Source organism: Delphinus delphis, chromosome 15 (genome assembly GCF_949987515.2).
Source record: "Delphinus delphis chromosome 15, mDelDel1.2, whole genome shotgun sequence".
Lineage (NCBI taxonomy): Eukaryota > Metazoa > Chordata > Mammalia > Artiodactyla > Delphinidae > Delphinus > Delphinus delphis.
The window spans coordinates 1,031,288-1,051,490 of NC_082697.1; the positions used below are offsets into that span (position 1 = coordinate 1,031,288).

At 46.2% G+C, this 20,203-nt stretch overlaps 1 protein-coding gene across 1 annotated transcript; it reads left to right on the forward strand.

Annotated features, from left to right (window-relative positions):
- Positions 1 to 2,040: 2,040 nt before the first annotated feature.
- On the forward strand, positions 2,041 to 19,701 carry TCFL5 (transcription factor like 5). The gene is given in 7 exon segments (XM_060033294.1): positions 2,041 to 2,731; positions 3,822 to 4,008; positions 4,293 to 4,455; positions 5,846 to 6,092; positions 7,950 to 8,091; positions 19,553 to 19,641; positions 19,643 to 19,701. Coding segments are annotated over 7 exon segments (1,509 nt in total). The 5' UTR covers positions 2,041 to 2,081; the 3' UTR covers positions 19,674 to 19,701.
- Positions 19,702 to 20,203: the final 502 nt, after the last annotated feature.

Here is a 20,203-nt window from a genome sequence, read left to right on the forward strand (position 1 = left end):
TCTGCCTGACTCTTCAGCTAGGGTCCTCAGCTGAGGAGGGCTACCCCTGGAGGCCTAGACCAGAACCACTTGGAGCCACGTTTAGAGTTTGAAAAAAACATGTTTTCTATTTTCTTCACATTTTATTTATAAAATAAGTCCCACTAAAGCCAGATCATTCTCACGTTTCATGTCTAAATAAAAGAGGGCTCAAAACTGTTATCTGCAAGGAACCCGCCCAAATCAAGAAACACAAAAAACAACGTAGGTGTCAATGGTCTTTATTTCCAATAAGCGAAAAACCAAGTCGCATATAATCTTGATTTTGTTTTCTTTTTTAAACATTGTAAATTTCACCATACTCCGTGATTTTGCTGCTCAAAGTGGGGTCAACTGATCAGCGGCACACACGTCAGCTGCGGGCTCCTTAGAAAGGTGGCATTCCGGGTCGCACCTAGGCCTGTTGAATTAGAATCTGCTTTTAAACAAGATCCCCAGGGCGAGCCTGTGCACATTATGGTCTGTGTTGATGTCACGCTTAGAATCTTCTCAAAGATTTTATCGATATCATCCTATATATTTAGTAGTTATATAATTTTCTTTTTAAATTTAGGTATTTTGATGATCTGAAACTAATTTTTATGTTAGGTGTGAGAAAAAGTGCTCTTGTTTTTTCCCCCACACCTGATACATTTTATTGAGTAAGCGGTCCATCATTTTCCTACTGGGGACATATTAAGTGGACAAAAAGAAAAGCAAATATATATATATATATATATATATTTTTTTTTTTTTTTACTTTTTTTTAAAAGTTTTTTGGCTGTGCCACGTGGCATGTGGGATCTTCGTTCCCCTACCAGGGATTGAACCTGCACCCCCTGCAGCGGAAGCACGGAGTCTTAACCACTGGACCTCCAGGGAAGTGCAGGATGATCTTATATTGTTCAAAGAAAAGATACTGCAGAAGAAATGACTAGCACTCCATAGATGTCTGAGCTCTGACAGAATGAGCAATTCAGAGCCTGATGGAAGAAAACTGCCTAAATCACAGGCCTTTCTTTAAACCACGTGGTTCCTATACAGAAAACAACCACTGGTTGAGATGGGGGTAAGGGTGAGAGGTGGGTACAGTAATTATTTTGAGCCCGCAAAAATAATTTTTCTAAAGACCACCTATTCTATGATACCATTTCTAGGACGTACCCAGGGTTGGCAAACCCATAGGGACAGAAAGAAGGTTAGTGGGTAGGGAGTGCTAATGGGTATGGGGTTCCTTGGGGTGATGAAAATGTTCGAAAACTGATTGTGGTGACAGGATGTGAATACACTACCACTGAAGAGCACACTTGAAAAGGATGAACCCACACGGCATGTGCATTCTAGCTCATCACTGGCCAGTGTTTGTCGAGTGCATTGATTACACGAGCCCTGCCGGTTCTAGGAGGAACGGTGCACCACGTGTATTTATTTATCTGACTGAGTTTTCACCTACGTACAGCCTGCCTTGTCACACCTGTATTTGGGGGCGCTGTCTCACCTGTCTACTGTTCGGGCTTACTGTAGGCCTCGTGTCCCGAGAAGGGGGGGACCGCGCGGCACCCCGTGGATACGTGGACTCGTGGTGAAGCGTTACCTGGAGAGGCGCCTCTTGCATGCGCCCTGATACCCGGCCAGGCCCTGGGAGGCCCCGCGGACACTCGACCCAGGTGTCTGACCCTCGGACACTGGACTCGGGCGTTTGGCCCCTTGGACATTGGGATCCGGGCGGCCCGGCCCTGCGGACACTCGACCCGGGTGGTCTGGCCCCTCAGGCACTGGACTTGGACGGCCTGGCCCCGCGCGCCGCAGCCTCGCCGCCCGAACCCCACGCCCCAGACCTGCGCGCGTAGCTTGGGACTGGGCGCCGCGGCGGAGGCGCGGCGGGCGGTTGGTGTGGCCGGGCCGTGGGGCGGGGCCGCGGGGCGGGGGCAGGGCCGCGCCGGGGAGGGGCTGCCGTTGCGGGCGGGCGGCGCAGGCGCGCTGCGGCCGGCGGTTTCCGCGACCCCGCCCGCCCGGCCTGGCCCCGCCGGCCTGCCCGCGCACCCTACGCCGTTGGCGCCGGCATGTCGGGCCCCGGGCAACCGGAGCCGCCTCAGGCGGGCGGGCCGGCGGGCCCCGAGGGCGCGGACGCGGCGCTGGGCGAGGCGGGGCTGAGTTTCACGACCACCGACCTGAGCCTTGTGGAGATGACCGAGATCGAGTACACGCAGCTGCAGCACATCCTCTACTCGCACATGGAGGCGGCGGCGGCCGACGGCGAGCTCGAGACGCGCCTCAACTCGGCCTTCCTGGCGGCGGCGGCGCCGGGCGCGGCGGCGGGGGGCTTCGCGGCGGCCGGGGGCGCGGCGGCGGGGGGCGCGCCGCCCGTGTACCCGATGCTGTGCCCGCCTGCGCTGGCCGATGGCGGCTTCGCGGGCGCCAACCAGTGCCTGGGTCACATTGACTTCCAGGAGCTGCGCATGATGCTGCTGGGCGAGGCGGGCGCGCCCCCCGCCGCCGAGAAGACGCCGTGCGCCGACGGCCCGGGCGCCGGCGCACCCCGGCCCAAGGCGCCCGACGGCGCCGGCAAGGAGAACGTGGAGGGCGCGCCCGAGGCGCGGGCCAAGTCGGCCGTGCGCGTCCGCCTGGAGGACCGCTTCAACAGCATCCCAGCCGAGTCCCCGCCAGCCCCGCGCGGCGCGGATCCCCCCGAGCCCGGCATGGCGCTCAACAAGTGGGTGCATCCCCCAGGGAGCGGGCCGGGTGTAACTAGGGTCCTCTGCAGAGAGGCACCAGCCTGGGTCCGGGTGTAAACCAGGGTTCTGTGCAGGGAAGCACCAGGCTGGGTCCGGGTATAGACCAGGGTCCTCGGCAGAGGCCACCAGCCTGGATCCGGGTGTAACCAGGGTCCTCTGCAGGGAGGCACTAGCCTGGGTCCGGGTGTAGACCAGGGTCCTGTGCAGAGAAGCACCAGCCTGGGTCTGGACGTAGACCAGGGTTCTCTGCAGAGGCCAGCGGCCTCACTGCAGCTCGCATCTTAACAGGGAGCAGACCTCAGTGGGTCTGGAGGCTGAGCTGAAAGTTTGTGTGGTCTGTGAAGCACAGCAAGCAGATATTAAGTACACAGCCTGCAGCATCACCTTTGCAGTGTGCACTCAGCGTCTGCATGCGGAAGAGAGATGAGTTGAGATAAGTGCACACACGTTCCTGAGGAACAAAGGTTTTGTCCCCAAATCACTCACCTAAATGTCAGGAGAGACCTCTGCTTCCCCCTCTGTTGACTCAGGTTGAGGCTGACCTCATCTTGCACAGATGCATCCCCTGGGAGGAAAGACGTCATGTTGTGAGGTTCTGAGTGTAAAATGCAGCTTCATCCTTCAGCCAGACTGCCAGCCCATAAGTGATCTCGCAGCAACAACTATCGGAGAGGAGTCGCCTGTCTGCTAGGGTGTCTCCTCAGCTTCCTGTCTGTCCCCACCCTGTAGTTTTCCCCATTTTGCCCATGGTCGTCAGATTTTGGAGGATGGCCAAAAAAACAGATTGGTGTCAGAAGTGTGATGGGAAGGGAGGTGTAACTAAAAGATGACACACAGCCACACCTTCCAATGTGAGGAAGAAAGTTTGAACTTGTCCCCTACAACACTAGCTGATAATTGTCTGTAGAGATTTCCATGATGGGGGGCATTCATGGTAACAGATTCAAGTTCCTATCTAGAAAATCAAATGTTAGCCTTTAGAGTGTGATAGTTAGTGATTGTGGTGTTTCAGGAAACTTACCTGCCACATGCTCTTCATGTGTTTCTGGGTTTCTTTTGTCTTGGCAGTTTGGTAACTCTTATTCGCCATCCATCCGAATTAATGAATGTTCCTCTCCATCAGCAACAAAACAAATGTACAACATTAGTGAAAAATAAAACTGCTGCTGCAGCCACTGCTCTGCAATTTACATACCCTCTGTTTACTGCAAATAGTTGCTCTGCTAGTGGAAATTCTAATCTTTCACAAACACAGGTAGGGAAAATGATTTGCGAAGCTTTGCTCTTCTGTATTAAATGGATAAATTGTATTTTAGTTAGGCCCCAAGGATTTTTTTTTCTTTCATTGAGCTCAATAACTTTTTTAAATCGAGAGTATTTATGTGGTTCGGGGATATTTAAAAATCCTTAGTGCACCTAAAGTTCTTCAAGTTCATGTGAATAGCTTTGACGTTACTTCTATTAAAGTGCACTTTATTTGTACGTAGAGAGGAGATTGTCACCTGTTGATAAAGTTCCTGTTGCTTCATTTTTTTCCAGAGTTCTAGTAACTCATGTTCTGTACTTGAAGCTACCAAGCATCAGGATATTGGATTGCCGAGAGCATTTTCTTTCTGCTATCAGCAAGAAATTGAATCCACTAAACAGACTTTGGGTAGTAGAAACAAAGCTTTGCCTGAGCAGGTTTGGATTAAAGTAGGAGGTAAGCGATAAAACAGAAGCTGGCAGGTGCTTTCTCCTCCTGCCTGATGTCTTTGCCCCCCCTTTTTTTTTTTGGCCATGGGTGGGAGAGGGGAGAGAGGTGGTTTATAAACAAATGAAATGATCTCGGAAGCCTGCTTGCATCTTAGAAATCCTTCCGTCCCTCTGCCCAGTCACCTCACTTTGAACATCCTTGCGAATTTTGAACATCACGTTTATACTTGGCCTGGAAACGTTGAGTTTAGGGGCTGCTTTTTCTTAACAGTAACCTCCTTAAACAGAAAAATGATAGACTTAGGTACATTTTCGTTACCTTCAAGTTACTGACAGCACTTTCAGGTTTTTTTTTTTTTCTCTTATTTCATACTTCATGAGTGAGGCAGGAGTCTGAAATCCGCTCAGACCTTTAGAGGACGATCTGCAGATGGGCAGAGGATTGAGTTGGGAGCAAGAGGCCATAAGGTGATACAGAAAGTTTTAGAAATAAACTTCTGAAGGCAAACTTTGCTTACCCCTGACGTTAACCCTCAATCCGTTTTTCCTGGGAAACATTCTTTTTCGAGCTATCCAACAATAACACAGCTTACACTCAGCTCTTCGAGAGCTGATAAAGACAGGGTAGGGATGCAGCTCTCCTTCTTTCTCCCACGCCAGTGATTAGTTTTCCATTGTTCTTATGACATTGCTCGCGAAAGTATACGTTAACATTTGTAAGGTAGAAAGGTTAATGTTAAAATAGTCCCTGTACTGACTACTCAGCTGAAGAGTATTAGCGATACTTGCGAATTCCTCTCTATGTCTTTTGAAAAGTTCTCACCATTCTGAAATGTGTGTTAAGGGGTTCTTTCACCGTAGAGGGTTTGGCTTTGTACGGTACCTGGGGAATGCACATCACCGCAGGTACTAATTAGACGCCTGCTGTACTTTGATAGAAATTTGACATATTTCTGTAGCACAGGTCAAAGCTATGATGTGATTACTCCTTTTGTGGGGGGGAATCTCACTTGTAAGGTGAGGGCATGTTTAATCCTAAACCACTTAGGTTTTGTCCTCTTCTGAGCATTGCAGTTAGAATATCAGTTGTCTATTAGGATAATTGCACATCAAGAAAATCTCTTGGAGAAAATATTTCAAGTGTTTTTTTCCCCATTCTGAATATCAGAAAAATCAAACAACTTCTTGGTTTTTTTATTCATAGATGACAGTTAAAATGCCTGTTGATTTAAAAGGGGGACTTTTGACTGTATTGCTGTATAAGCTGTATTGATTACGGAATACCTGGGGTGTTTATATCTTGGATCGAAAATACCAAAAAATATATTCAGCATTCACGAGGGTAAGTTTAGAAGAACAGAAAAATGAAAATACCACTTTTTCCTTCTTTTGCAAAGAAGAAGCGCTGTGTAAGCAAGCAATAAGCAAGAGGAGTCGGAGTAGGATACGTCAGCTGGACACAAACCTAGAACGAAGAGCCCTGGGAGAGCTCCAGAATGTGGGTGAAGGCTCCGCAGCAGCGCAGGGTGCCTGGCAGTCGGTGGAGTTGTCCCAGGCCACCTTCGGGGAGCAGACCCAGAGCGGGCCCCAGCGGGGCCGGTCCCAGCGCAGGGAGAGGCACAACCGCATGGAAAGAGACAGAAGGTAATGCGTGACGTCGGTGGCGTGCAGTTGTCTTAGACGCCGAGCTGATGACAGTCGGTGGTGGTGACGGGCGCCTTTTTGTGGAAAACAATGGTGTAGCCATTTCTGTGTTCAAGGGAGGGAAAGCTGGCTAGAGTCAGTGGTCACCGTGCTTTGCTAGGTGGATGGGGGTACCCGAGACCACCCCCAGGTCTGATGATTCATTAGGAGGACTCATGGCTTTGATTTATTTTGGACGAAGAACCCAGCAAAGTCGGCAGAGGCGCATGGGGAGAGGTCTAGGGGCCCCAGGCGCCAGCTCCCCAGAACACCTCTCAGCGGAGCCACTCAGGATGCCTGTCACCCCCCAGCACTGGTGACATGTTCCCGGACAGCAAAGCTCCTTAGAGACTCAGGGCCCTGGATCCTACTGGGGGCTGGTCGGGGTGGGGGGGGGGGCATTCCCTACCTGGCACGTGGCCAAGTCCCAGACACCCAGAAGGAAAGCTGGTGTTTATAAGCCAGTGGCCAACGGTGGTGGGAACCCCCCCGAAATCTAAGTTCCCAGGTGCTGACCGGGGCAGCCTTCCTGGGAGGGGGGCCGCCTGCGTACTGGCCTACTCAGTTTTGCTTGGCTCTTTTAAGGATATTGAAGAAGGAGGAAGGTACAGCTTATGTAAGTTGTTTTATCTGTGGATTTTATTTGTGCTGCTCTGTGGAGAAGCAAAAGGTGGTTAATTTTTCTGTTATAGCTGGGTACGGGATGAATCCCTAACTTCGTCATCTGTTGAGTGCTTTGTACCAGTTTCTGTTTTAGGCTCAGGAAATAGAGCATTGAGCAAGACAGATATTCATCTCTGAACCTACAGTGTTGAGCAGTGGAAATTTATTTATTTAAAGGGATATATTAAAGCTAGGCAGCTAGATACCTTTCCTAGGGATGTGTCCGCACATACAGGCCAAGCGATGGGCATCACTGAGCTCACCGCGAATTATAATGGGCATTGTTTATATTTATTTAATAAACATTTACTGAATACCTACCATCTGAAAAAAAGCCTTATACGTACTACGTGTTGACGGTAAAAGTTTTCATCCTTACTCTGCCATTTCCTAGTTTAACAACTTCCTACACACTCTTTACCTCTCCACCTGAGTCTCTCATCTATAAAATAGGGATATCACCTACTGCGTAGACGGGACACGGGAATTAAACAAGCTGGAATGTAGTGTCTGGCCCAGTGCCTGCAGTTGCAGAGCATCTAGTGAGTTCCTGCTGTTGCTGTTACCTTACAAGGTTGCTCTAGAGTTCTGCGTGTACAGGTGGGGAAATAGGAACAAGGGCCGTATTACCTGAATGTAATACGTGAAAGTTAAAAATGGTCTAAGACTCCAGGTGGGATGTAAGTCATCCCTAAAAGGACTGGATTTGGGGATATTCACAGGCTGGTGGTCTGTGGTCCTTTATGAACCGGGGCGCCTTGGAGAATCAAAGCTGTGAATCCTAGCTTCTGTGACTTCCTTGGCACCTGGGGGGCAGGTGAGTGAAAGAATGTCCTGCCCAGAAGAAACACACACACAATTTTGCTTCCAGTTTCAGGGGGTTTGGGTCCATCCTTGGTCTAGAGACTTGGACCTGGTCCTTGCTCCTGGCCCAGGAGAAGTAAATGGGAAACTTTCCAGGGAGCGTGGCTGGGCTTAGTGGGCAGCTGAGGGTGGGCTGGCCGCTGTAGAGGGGAGCCCCGAGGTGAGGGCCTGCCCTTCCTACGCTCTCAGTGGCCAGGCCGCGAGCTGATTCCTCAAGACACACAGACACCTGCTTTATTCCTTTGTTCTGCTTCAGCTTCTCTATGTGATCACTTTGGGTTTTGACTGTAGGCGCAGAATCCGCATTTGTTGTGATGAGTTGAATCTTTTAGTCCCGTTCTGCAACGCCGAGACGGATAAGGCGACGACGCTGCAGTGGACCACAGCGTTCCTGAAGTATATTCAAGAAAGACATGGGGATTCTTTCAAAAAGGTTAGTATCTAGGCCAGGATATTTTCAGAATCCTGTAAATGTATCAGTGTTGTTATTTATCCTTTTTCCTCTAAGATGTCCCAAACTGTCCTTTGTTTCCTGGAACCAAACGTCCGATGCTGAGTCCAGTGTGAATAATGCCCTGCTCGTCACTTACCAAGGTGCTAGCCACAGCCTGGATGTGTGGTCAGCTGGCAGTTAGGCCCCTGCTCTGTGCAGTGGATTGTTTGGGGGCTTAAAGGGGTTTCAGAGACCTGCCTGTAGGGTATGATTTTTTTTTTCCCCCTCAGAAGATGTTGTGAAAGGGATAAAGCACAAATAGGAAAAAAAAAGAGGCAATTAAATGTCAAATAAATAATCTGGATTTCAAACATGTTCAGAAGGCAGAGAAGAGAAACACTGTGGCCTGGGGGATCGGGGTGGGCGCTCAGGGGCTCGAGCATCTCCGTTCCTTAGGGCAGCCAGCTCGACCTTGACCCTGTCTGTCTGGGCCGAGGAGCCATTGATTCCCTGCAAGCCCTCCAGGTGGGAGCGGATGCTGGGTGTGAGTGAGGGTCCCACCTGCCCCCTCCTTGGGGGTTCAGATGAGAGAACATTCCCTGCATTGGCTTCTGTGCTCTGCCTTGGGGGGACCTTGGGTCCAGGTACCGGCCTCATTTCTCTGGGGATCAGGGCGCGTGGGATGAGGCCTTAGTGAAGAGCGGCCTGGTTTTGCTGCTGGTCCCTGCTGTCGTGTAGTCGCTGCCGTTGACGGCAGCACGGGTCTGATTAGAGAACCGAGCTGAGGTTGGCACTATAAACGTGCAGCCTTTTGAAAAAGAGCCTTCCGTATCTAGATCCTGGGGGAGCGGCCGGCCGAGCGCCCCAGGCTGCCTGGAATGAGGCCCCTTGGGCTGAGTGCTAAGAGTTTGTCTTCTCCGTTTCCCTTTTCTGTGCCGACGTGCATTTCCATCTTGTGTGTTTCGTAATTCCGTCAAGTTCCTTATTTTCATTGTATATTTAATTGCCTTTTAAAGCAATACCTGCGTCAAGTTTGTGCTGATTGGATCATTTATGGTTATTTATAATGTGGTTACTCTTTAACATTATTTTTTAGCGATAGACTTGGTTTATTGTAATAAAATAAAGCTTTTATATTTAAAAAAATGATTTAATGGTTGGCTCTGTGTACCTAATAGTGGTAAATTATTATTTATATGATCCATTCAAATATGATGAAGGTGTTTGCAACAATAAAAAAACTTAACTGTCACTATCTGTACTCAAAGATTAAATAGGTTAGAAACGTATGGACATTAATTTTTATGTATATTAGGCTTCCTGAATATTTCTGAAATGTAGTTACATTGAATTTGTAGATTGTTTCTGGGTCGGATTACAAGACCCATGAAGAAACAGGCCGAAGTGACGTCAGTAGCAATTTGGGGGGAATTAGAATGTAGGCAGCTTAAACCCTTGTGTCCTTCCTGTTTCCTCAGTGACTTTCCCCCTCTTACTTGCATGAACATTTTGCATTTTGAAAGATGTGATACACGAAAGTCTTCAGTGATTTTCCTAAATTATTTCAGTACACATCTCATCCCACAGGTCTGTTCCGACTCTAACCAGGCTTCTGTCCGAGACACTGGGGGCACCTTGAATAAGACAGAGACCCCGTGGGCTGGAGGGAAGCGGCTAACAGGTTGAGGGTGAATGGACCACCTCCATCCCGGTGTGGGGTCTGGTTGACATGCTGCAAAGATGACTCTCCCTGCTGCGCAGCAGGGAGACTGGACTCCAGGAGGAGAGATTAGGGGTGGGCGGGAGTGGAGACACAGACCCTGGTCAGAGGCCGCAGCGGCTCTGCTGAGACTGGCCAGGGCCCGCGGTGCTGGATGTAGGGCTGCTGGGCAGAGGACTTGGGGTCCACGGTGGGGTGTCTGGCTGGAGCAGCTGGGCGGGTGGCGCTGTTTCCTGAGATGGGAAGACGTGTGGAGAAGCAGGATGGGGTGGGGCGGAATCCACGTTCTGTGTCCGACGGGCTAGGTTTTCAGTGCCCAGGAGGCGTCAGGTGGAGGAGTTGAGAAGGTAAATGAGTCTGCAAGCAGGTGGTTCCCTTTGTTTTATTTTTCTACTGAGCACAGAGTTCACTGAACACCTGCCCTCCCCTCACCTAGTCTGAGCCGTCAACATTTACCATGTTTAACACACACGTGCACACGCACAGCACAATTTCAAAGACAATGACGTATCATGACCCTTCACCTCTAAATATTTACGCCTGTGTCTCCCATGTAACGCCAGTGCCGTTTTCACACCTCACAAGGTCGATAGTCATTCTCTTCTACCATCTACTACCCAGTCCGTATTCTCATGTCCCCCAGATGTTCTAAAGGTGACTTTTATGGCTGCATTTTTTCCCAAACCAGCACCCAGCCATGCTTCTGTGTTGCATTCAGTGACGTTTTTCTGTCTCTGAGCTATAGCAGTCCTCCCTACCCCCCAGTTTCTATTACGGCACTGAGATTTTGAAGAGATCGGGCCAGACAGGTGCCTGTAGAACCCTGGATTTAGATGATTCGTTGTATTTATTTATGGTCATTAAAAATTTTTATATAATTTTAAACTTGCAGGAAAATTCCAAGGTGAGTGCTAAGAGCTCCTTGTGTGCCCACCCAGGTTTACCCAGAACCCCCAGTTGTTCACATTTTGCCCCATTTGTTCTGTCTCTTGCAGTCTAAACCATTTGATGGTAAACTGTGGGCACCATGTGCCTTGATACCCAAACACTTCAATCTGTGCTTTTAACGAATATTACATTATCTTACATAACCAGAATACAATGGCCAAAATCAGGACACTTAACATTGGTGTAATACTCTTATCTAATTCAAATTTTGCCTCTTGTCCCAATAACATCCTCTACACCATTTTCCCCGGTCCAGCCCCAATCCAGGATCGCTGGTGACGCAGTTGTTGTGAGGTGACATTTTGGGGTCGTGACCTTGAACCCTAGCCAGGCTCTGGGGCTGCGGGGCAGTCTGTCACCCTGTGCTTCCCTCTCCTCTGTCCTGTCACCATCACAGTCGTTGGGCAGGACGGTGGCGCTGCCCCCCTGCTTTGTCTTCCCTCCTCCACCTGAAGTTGGGCTGGGGGCCCGGCCCGCACCCACGTGTCCTTGCGCACCAGCCCCAGTTATCAGGTGCAGCCGTACTGTTACTTCTCCCTTTCCTGTGCAGTAGGAATTCTGTCCTTTTTATTTTAAATTTAGTTTATTGCAGTGTGGTTGATTTACAGTGTTGTGTTAGTTTCTGGTGTAGAGCCAAGTGACTCAGTTGTGTGTGTGTGTGTGTACATATATATATATATATACACACACACACATGTATATATATACGTACATTCTTTTTCATATTCTTTTCCATTATGGTTTATCACAGGATACTGAGCATGGTTCCCTGTGCTGCACAGGGAACTGTAACGCTCTATAGGGTTAGGACCTTGTGTGTCCATCCTGTATATAATAGTTTGCATCTGCTCACCCCAAGCTCCCACTCCATCAATGCCCCACCCCCACCCCCTTGGCATCCACCAGTCTGTTCTCTGTCTGCGAGTCTGTTTCTGTTTTGTAGATAAGACACAGCATTTTATCTGTTTCTCACATTTATTTCTCACGTTCTGATCAGTGCAGATGGCAGTTTTAAAAACGTGTTGGGGCTTTTCCATTGTGACCTCTTATGTGGTCAGTTTTTTAAAATCCTGTGTTTATTTGGAAAGGACGTGCATTCTCGGTTCGGCGAATTCTGTATGTTTATTAGGTTGAGGTTACGAATTGTGGTTCAGGCCTTTCCTGTCCTCTCTTGTCTGTCAGACCTGTTGTTCTCAGAGCCCCCGTGGCATCTCCCACCGTGACTGGCCTTGTCCCATCTCTGTGGGGCTCTCAGCGTGGCTAAGTGTCGGGGGCGCACCCTCCCACCTGGGCCCCAGGTCTGTCACCCCTCTTGGTTTCATTAACCCTTTTCCTTTAATTCTCTCGTCTCTCTGTACAGATGACACCTGTCTTCTTCCTCTTCCTGACTTCCTGGTATAATTTCTCGACATGTAATTGGAACGATCTTTCTTTTTCCCACTAAAAATAGTTTTTATTATTGGCCTTCTCCTATTTACAAATTTAATGTGAATATCCAACTTTGACCAGACGTCATCTCAAGGTGTCTGATGAGTTGTAAAAATCCCTTAAAACTCAGCTATTTCACTTAAGTTTCGTTGAAATAGACGCTAATTGAGAGAGCAGGGTAACAATTACTAGCTTACCTTTGACGCAGTCAAGGGCGGGAGGTGTCCACTTGTCTCCCTCTTTCACGGTCACCCCAAGTTCCCATGAACTGAGTCCCAGGGACCTCGTGAGAGTCTAGATCGAGCTACACCTTAACCCCACTGCTGGCAGAACTATTCAAAATAAAGACGGGTGCCCAGGGCTCCTCATTTTATGATGATTGTTTAGAAAAATCTCTTGAAGTACATTCTTGCATCTGAGAGGTGATTGTTTTCTTCCTCTGACTTCTACTTAGGTATTCTCAAAGGTCAATTCTGCCTTCTCAAGTACAGGCAAATATTTTATAGCTGGGCTTTGGGTGTCAGAATATAGAAACCAATGTATCAAACCATGGTTCATCTTACATTGCATTAAGACCCGTTGAAAACCTTTTAAACTTTGGGAAGGAAATTAGAATGTGTTTCTGTGCAGATATAGCTTCTGAGCATAGACAGTTGTTGCAAATGGCAGATGGCCGTGGCTGGGATGCCACGTAGCGTGTGGACAGGTGGAGGGCGCCAGCCGTTCCAGATGACTCAAAAGTCAGAGCAGTGGCAGCAGAGAGAGCGCTTATACTTCCCTTCCTGGACACAAATTAAATAGAAATCTATTATAGTCCAGCAACAAAGAGACAGCACAATTCAAAAATGGGCAAAGGACTTGAATAGACGTTTGTCCACAGAAGATAAGCAAATGGCCAATAAGCACATTTAAAGATGCTCAACATCACTAATGATCAGGGAAATGCAAATCAAAAGCACTTTAATGGATGTGAGATACCAGTTCACACCCATTAGCTGTGGCTATTGCAAAACAAAATAACAAGTGTTGGTGAGGATGTGGAGAAATTGCAACCCTTGGGATTGCTGGTGGGAATGTAAAATGGTGCAGCTGGTGGTTCCTCAAAAAGTTAAACATAGGGGCTTCCCTGGTGGCTCAGTGGTTGGGAGTCCGCCTGCCGATACAGGGGACGCGGGTTCATGCCCCGGTCCGGGAGGATCCCACATGCCGCGGAACAGCTGGGCCCGTGAGCCTTGGCTGCTGAGGCTGCATGTCTGGAGCCTGTGCTCCGCAACGGGAGAGGCCACAGCAGTGAGAGGTCCATGTACCACAAAAAAAAAAAAAAAAAAAAAAAGTTAAACAGTTACCCAAAAGAATAGAAAGCAGGGACTTAAACAGATATTTGTATACCAGTGTTCATAGCCGCATTATTCACAGTCACCAAAAGGTGGAAACAATCCAAGTGGTGGAAACAATCCAATCAACAGACGAATGGAGAAGCAGAATGTCTGTACAGCCAATGGATTACTAGTCAGCCATGAAAAGGAATGAAGTTCTGACACATGCCTCACAATATGGATGGACCTCCAAAACAGGATGCTGACCGGGAAAAGGCAGACACAAAAAGACAAGTACCGTATGATTCCACTTACATGAAGTACCTAGAGTCATCAGATTCATAAAGTCAAAAAGTAGAATGACGGGTGCCAGAGACTGGGGGAGGTGGTTGGATGGAGGGTACATGTTTAACAGGGACAGAGGTTCAGTTTGGGGAGATGAGAAAGTGCTGCAAATAGATAACGGTGATGTTTACACAACATTGTGAACGTACTTAAGCCACTGAATTGTACACTTACAAATGGTAAAAAATGGCAAATTTTATGTTATATATATTTTACCACAATAAAAACATTTAGACTTAATTGTGTAAGAATGCTATGCTTTAAAAAAAAAAACTTACAGAAATGTATACACGCACAAAAACGGAGAGACTAGAATAATGAACGCCCGTGTCCAGTAACTTAGCTTCAGGCATAACTTTGTTTCACCTATACATCCCCATCCTCCCACCGTCACTGAATTATTTTAAAGCATTACCAATTGTCATATCATTTTCATTCACAAATGTATCTCTAAAAAGAAAAGGGCTGTTTAAAAGCACAACCACGTCATCATCAGCTTCCTTAATCTCCCTCCCTGTCCAGATTTCTCTGATTGGCTCACAACTGTCTTTTTACTGTCGACTTACTTAAATCGGTATCCAAACACTGCATTTGGTTCGTAGCTCTTATGCACCTTTTAATCTGTTCTGGCTCCCCTTTCCTATTTTCCTTGCTGTTTGTTTACTGATGAGGCTGAACGTTACTGAACCAAATTTGGGTCCACTTGCCTGCACACAGTAAAGCTGACACCAGCTTTGCTGACACCAGTTGCGGTGAAAACAAGTGCAGCGTTTACTGCAGGTGCCAAACAAGGAGTCTGGGCAGCTAATGCTCAAAAGACCTGAACTTCTTGTTTGGCACCCGCAATCAACGCTGCACTTTCTTTCACTGCAACCCAGTGTCAGTAGATTGGCCTTACTGTGCGCGGGTGAGCGGACCCAAATTCAGTTCAGTAACAATTTTTGGTGACCCAGATGGGATTTCCAGCCCATCTGGGATGCCAAAAATTGTTACTGAACTGAACTTGGGTCCGCTCGCCCACGCACAGTATTACACATCATGATTAGCTATACTCTGTGACGACTTCAGCAGAGAAGTTTTTTCCATATAATGTTTTTTGTGTCATTTAATATACTACATAATCTTCATTAGTTTAATATTTCTCTCTGAGATGCCTCAGGAGCCCTTTGGAAAACTCAAAGTCAGCTAGAGAAGGAAACTTACAACTGTTGTCGAAAGCAGCTCAATATTCCAGGAAAATTTTGCTGTCTTAACGGAGAGAGAAAACCACTTCCAGTCTGCACCAGCTTACTTTTAATAGCGAAGTTCATTTAGTTAATTAAATTCAATCTAATATGAGCCAATCTTGACCCCATGCAAAACTCTTTCCTTAAGGTTCCTTTTCCACAAACCTTTCATCACTTTCTGTATCTGTATTAGTTTGTCCATTATTTTTTCCCTATCCAGAAACAACCAGCCCTGGGACGAAATTATTCTCCCTTTTTTCCCTTAACAGAGATATTTCCATTCTTTATACCTTCTCTCACTGGCAATGTATATCCTACTTTCTGTACACACTGAAATGCTTCCCTTATTACTTTTAGTAGTTTAATTACACACGTATTACAATTTTTAACCCTTAAAAACTTTAATCTTTACTGAAAACCAAGAAGCGAGTAATTGGACTTTTCTTTATATCAGCATGTTTTGATTGGCAAACTTATGAACACACCTCTAAAAACATACGTTTTCCTATAGCACAGTTTTTCTCTTTAATGTAGTACAAGACGTGTATCTAATAAACTCAAACATCTCTAGCTGTTTTTCTCTCTCATAAGAAGGCAGGAGGTGAACTTAGACTTGTCTAGTAATCGGTGTTAACGCTCAAAAGACCTGAACTCCTTGTTTGGTGCCTGCAATAAACGTCGCACTTTCCTTCACCACAGCCTGGCGTCAGCAGGTTGTCTTTACTGTGTGTGGCGAGTGGACCCAATCTGGTTTAGGGACAGTGTTGGTGATTGAGGTGGGTCCTGTTCAGCAGCTGTCTGAGCACCTTTGTCTCAGGGGCAGCCCCAAGACCTTGCCGCCAACCAGCCATCCTCGGCCCACAGCGCTTTTGATTTTTGTGATAAAAGAAACAAGGCACTTGCACTGGCAGGTTGAGATGTCTTTGGTAAGTAATGGAACTCACGTGTGGTGACACCAGAGTATTCTTCCCTATCACATTGACTTCTATAGCAGAATATTGGTTGGGATTTTCCCTTTTGGACTAAGGCTTGGTCATTTGGCTTTTGTTTTTTTAAAACAAATTTATTTATTTATTTTTGGCTGCATTGGGTCTTCATTGCTGCACGTGGCTTTCTCTAGTTGCGGTGAGCGGGGGCTGCTCTTCGTTGTGGTGCGCGAGCTTCTCGTTGCAGTGGCTTCTCTCGTTGAGGAGCTCGGGCTCTAGGCACGTGGGCTTCAGAAGTTGTGGCATGTGGGCTCAGTAGTTGTGGCTCGCGGGCTCTAGAGCGCAGGCTCAGTAGTTGTGGCACATGGGCTTAGCTGCTCCGCGGCCTGTGGGATCTTCCCAGACCAGGGCTCGAACCCGTGTCCCTTGTATTGGCAGGCAGATTCTTAACCACCAGGGAAGCCTGGTGACTTGGCTTTGTCTCTGATGGGGCATTGGTTGGGAGTTTCCCTTTTCGGGACTAGGGAACCTCGACCCTGAGGGACTGTTTTCCATTGCATCGGTTGGTTTGTTTGCTTGATATTTGACAACAGCGGCCATGAATAACTAAGAAATGAGTGATCAGAGCTCTGTTCCATCTTGTAGTCTAGGGTATATTTTACTAAACTGGTAAATGTTCAGCTATGCTCCTATAAAAAGAAAAATGTTTTTTCTGACACCACATGGCCACAACTTTCTTCAGACTCTGGAGAAAATTGGTTAAGATGAGACTCTTTTGAAATTCCAAACCTGGTTCTATTTTGCTTATGCAGTTTGAGAAAGCTGGCTTAAATATTTTCTCAGAATTCTGACCCTCAGAGAACAAAAATATTTCTAGGAGAAAGCTTGAAGCCATAACTCTTACCATGTCTTTGAAATGCAAACACAACCCACATTGCCTGAGACTTCAGCCTGGGTTAATTAGTAGAACTTCAAATCAAAAGGAAAAAAAGGGAAAGAGCCTTTTTAAACTCAAGTAGGTAAATTTAACTTGTTCCAACTGTTACAAAGTTTTACGTTTGCTGGGTGAGTTGCCATGACACGTGAGGTCATGATTTCCTATCTTTTCATTTGCATTTTGTTTGTTATTAAAACAGGAACCCTCATTTGGGAACTTGAGGGAATTGTTGGACTTCACTCTTTGTTTTTGTCCTGCAGGAAATAGATTTTGTTCTTCATGCGTGTGTGTGCGTGTGTGTGCGTGTGTGTGCGTGCACGCGCATTTGTCTCGTGTGTAAGTGTGCTGGTATGGGAAACTCAAGCTTATTTCCTGAATGCAGCCCCTTGGGGTGCATTCTCCAGAACTGGACCACTTTCAGTCACAAACAAATAAAATGTAAAAAAATGATTTTCCTTTGTAACATGGCCTGGCCATAATACTCCATAGATTCAGGAAAAAAGTGGCCTGTTAATGGATCCTTAAATTATGCTACTATTATGCAGTTAGGGCTGTTTTACAATAGAGAGGGAAAATGGGATCAAATTTATAAACTAATAAGTTTTTTATTGAAATATAAGCTATGAGATCTATGGATGGATGGATGGATGGATGTCTTTATATAATATTGTCATAAGTAATAAAATAGAGATAAATGGGATAAAAGCTTTCAGGTGAACTCTTTAGGAATAGTCGTGTATTAGTTTTTCCGGATTTTTGGTAACTTGAAACTTTAGTTTTGCTAAATTAAGTTATATGACGGAAATTCATTAAAGGTCTAAGTCATTTTTCATTAAGGTAAAATACTGGAACATTGATTGCTGGAGAAGTCTAAGTTTATCTTCTCTTGTCTGCTTATGAGAGAGAAAAAAACTAAAGATGTTTGGGCTTATTAGATACATGTCTTGTACCACATTAAAGAGAAAAATTGTACTATAGGAAAACGTGTGCTTCTAGAGGTTACAGAATGTGCTCATAAGTTTGCCAATCAAAACATGCTGAATAAAGAACAGTTCAATTACTTGCTTCTTGGTTTTCAATAGAGATTAAAGTTCTTAAGGATTAAAAATTGTAATACATATGTAATTAAGTTACTAAAAGTAATAAGGGAAGAATTTCAGTGTGTAAAGAAAGTGGGCTAGGGGCTTCCCCAGCGGTCCAGTGGTTAAGACTCTGCACTTCCACTGCAGGGGGCAAGGGTTTGGTCCCTGGTCAGGGAACTAAGATCCCGCATGTCGTGTGGTGTAGCCAAAAAAGAATGGAAATATCTTTGCTAAAGGGAAAAAGGGAGACTAATTTTGTCCCAGAGCTGGTTGTTTCTGGCTAGGGAAAAAATAAGGGACAAACTAATATGGATACAGAAAGTGATGGGAGGTTTGTGGAAAAGGAACCTTAAGGAAAGAGTTTTGCATGGGGTCAAGACTGGCTCATATTAGATTGAATTTAATTAACTAAATGAACTTCGCTATTAAAAGTAAGCTGGTGCAGACTGGAAGTGGTTTTCTCTCTCCATTAAGACAGCAAAGTTTTCCTGGAATATTGAGCTGCTTTCGACAACAGTTGTAAGTTTCCTTCTCTAGCTGACTTTGAGTTTTCCAAAGGGCTCCTGAGGCATCTCAGAGAGAAATATTAAACTAATGAAGATTATGTAGTATATTAAATGACACAAAAAACATTATATGGTAAAAACTTCTCTGCTGAAGTTGTCACGGAGTATAACTAATCATGACATGTAATGCTGCACGTGGGCGAGCGGACCCACGCTGGGGTCAGTAACGTGACTACTGCGTCCTGCAGGACATCCCACCTTCTGCATCTTGCAGACCCGTGTCTTTTGTTTCCTGGAGGCCGATGAGCTTCGGGTGGTTTGCGTGCACCTGCCTTCTCTTTTTGTGAGCTTGAGACTGACTCAGCCATTAAAATTGAGGCCTTTCACAAAGTGTCTAGAGGCGTAGTGCCATGAACTTGACCCGCGGCCGGCAGGGTGTTGGGGAGTTAGCTCTTGGTCTGGCCCCGTTGCCACGCCTAACACGAGCAGTCAGTGGGGCAGGGGCAGGGGACAGCAAATGCCCATGGCAGGAGGGGTGTGTCACGGTACAGAGTGTCTGTGTGGGGTGGTGGAAAGCTCTGGAAATGGATGGTGGTGATGGTTGCACAAGAGTGTGAACATACTTAATGCCACTGAATTGCAAACTTGCAAATGGGCAAAATGGTAAAGTTTATGTCTGTGTTACCACAACGAAAATAACAAAAAAATATGGCTGCTTCTAAAAAAATATCAGAAGGGTTTACAATATGGTCGGGCATTTTGAGAATCTATTGGAAAACTAAATAAAAATACACGTAAAGGTAACTATTTGAGACAAATGTTTGAATCCCCATTTTTATCATCTGTATCCCCTTACAGGATGTGACATACGTTTGTGAGTGACACCTTAACTATATATTTTGAGGTGGTTTAGCTCTTAATTTCAACCATTTGTGGTTTTTTTTGTTTTTTTTTCATTTGTGTTTTTGAAGATAACAGTTTTCATGTCTGTGTATATTGTACGTTAATGGTCATTTCTCAACTTTAGGAATTTGAGAGTGTGTTTTGCGGTAAAACTGGCAGAAGGCTAAAGTTGACCAGACCAGACTCCTTGGTGACGTGTCCCACACAGGAGAGTACAGAGTAGCCCAGCTATGGAGACCAAGTGACTGACTGGATGTGAGCACTGATGTCTGGGAAGCAAACGGCTGTTCCTTCGTGACCCATAAACATTTCCTAGGACCCTGGAACTCAGCTCTGATAGTCTGACTCTAAAGGGACATGATTCAGCTGATGGGACTCCAATGGGGACTTTGAAAGCACATTCTGTAAAAATATTTATCTAAAACAAAATGCTTACCGATTAACGTCCTCTTAGACCATTTGGGGATGAAGACATCTTGACAATTAGTAAGTAATTTTTCAATTATCTGTCTGATTCCATCATGTTTTCTTAACATGATAACTTGAAAAATTAACATCCTTTGTAATTTCTTTAGTCTTAGAAGGTACATTGCTTTTTACTTATTTTATTTACATTTTAAATATGCCCCCTTAGCAACTAGAACAAGTTAAATTGTTCTTAACTGTAAGTAAGACATTTTATTTCATTTGTCTGTCGCTTCCCCTTGTAATGATTTCTAGCTGCATAGAACTGTATTGCAAAATGCAGTCCTATTTTAAACCTTTTTGCTAGAAA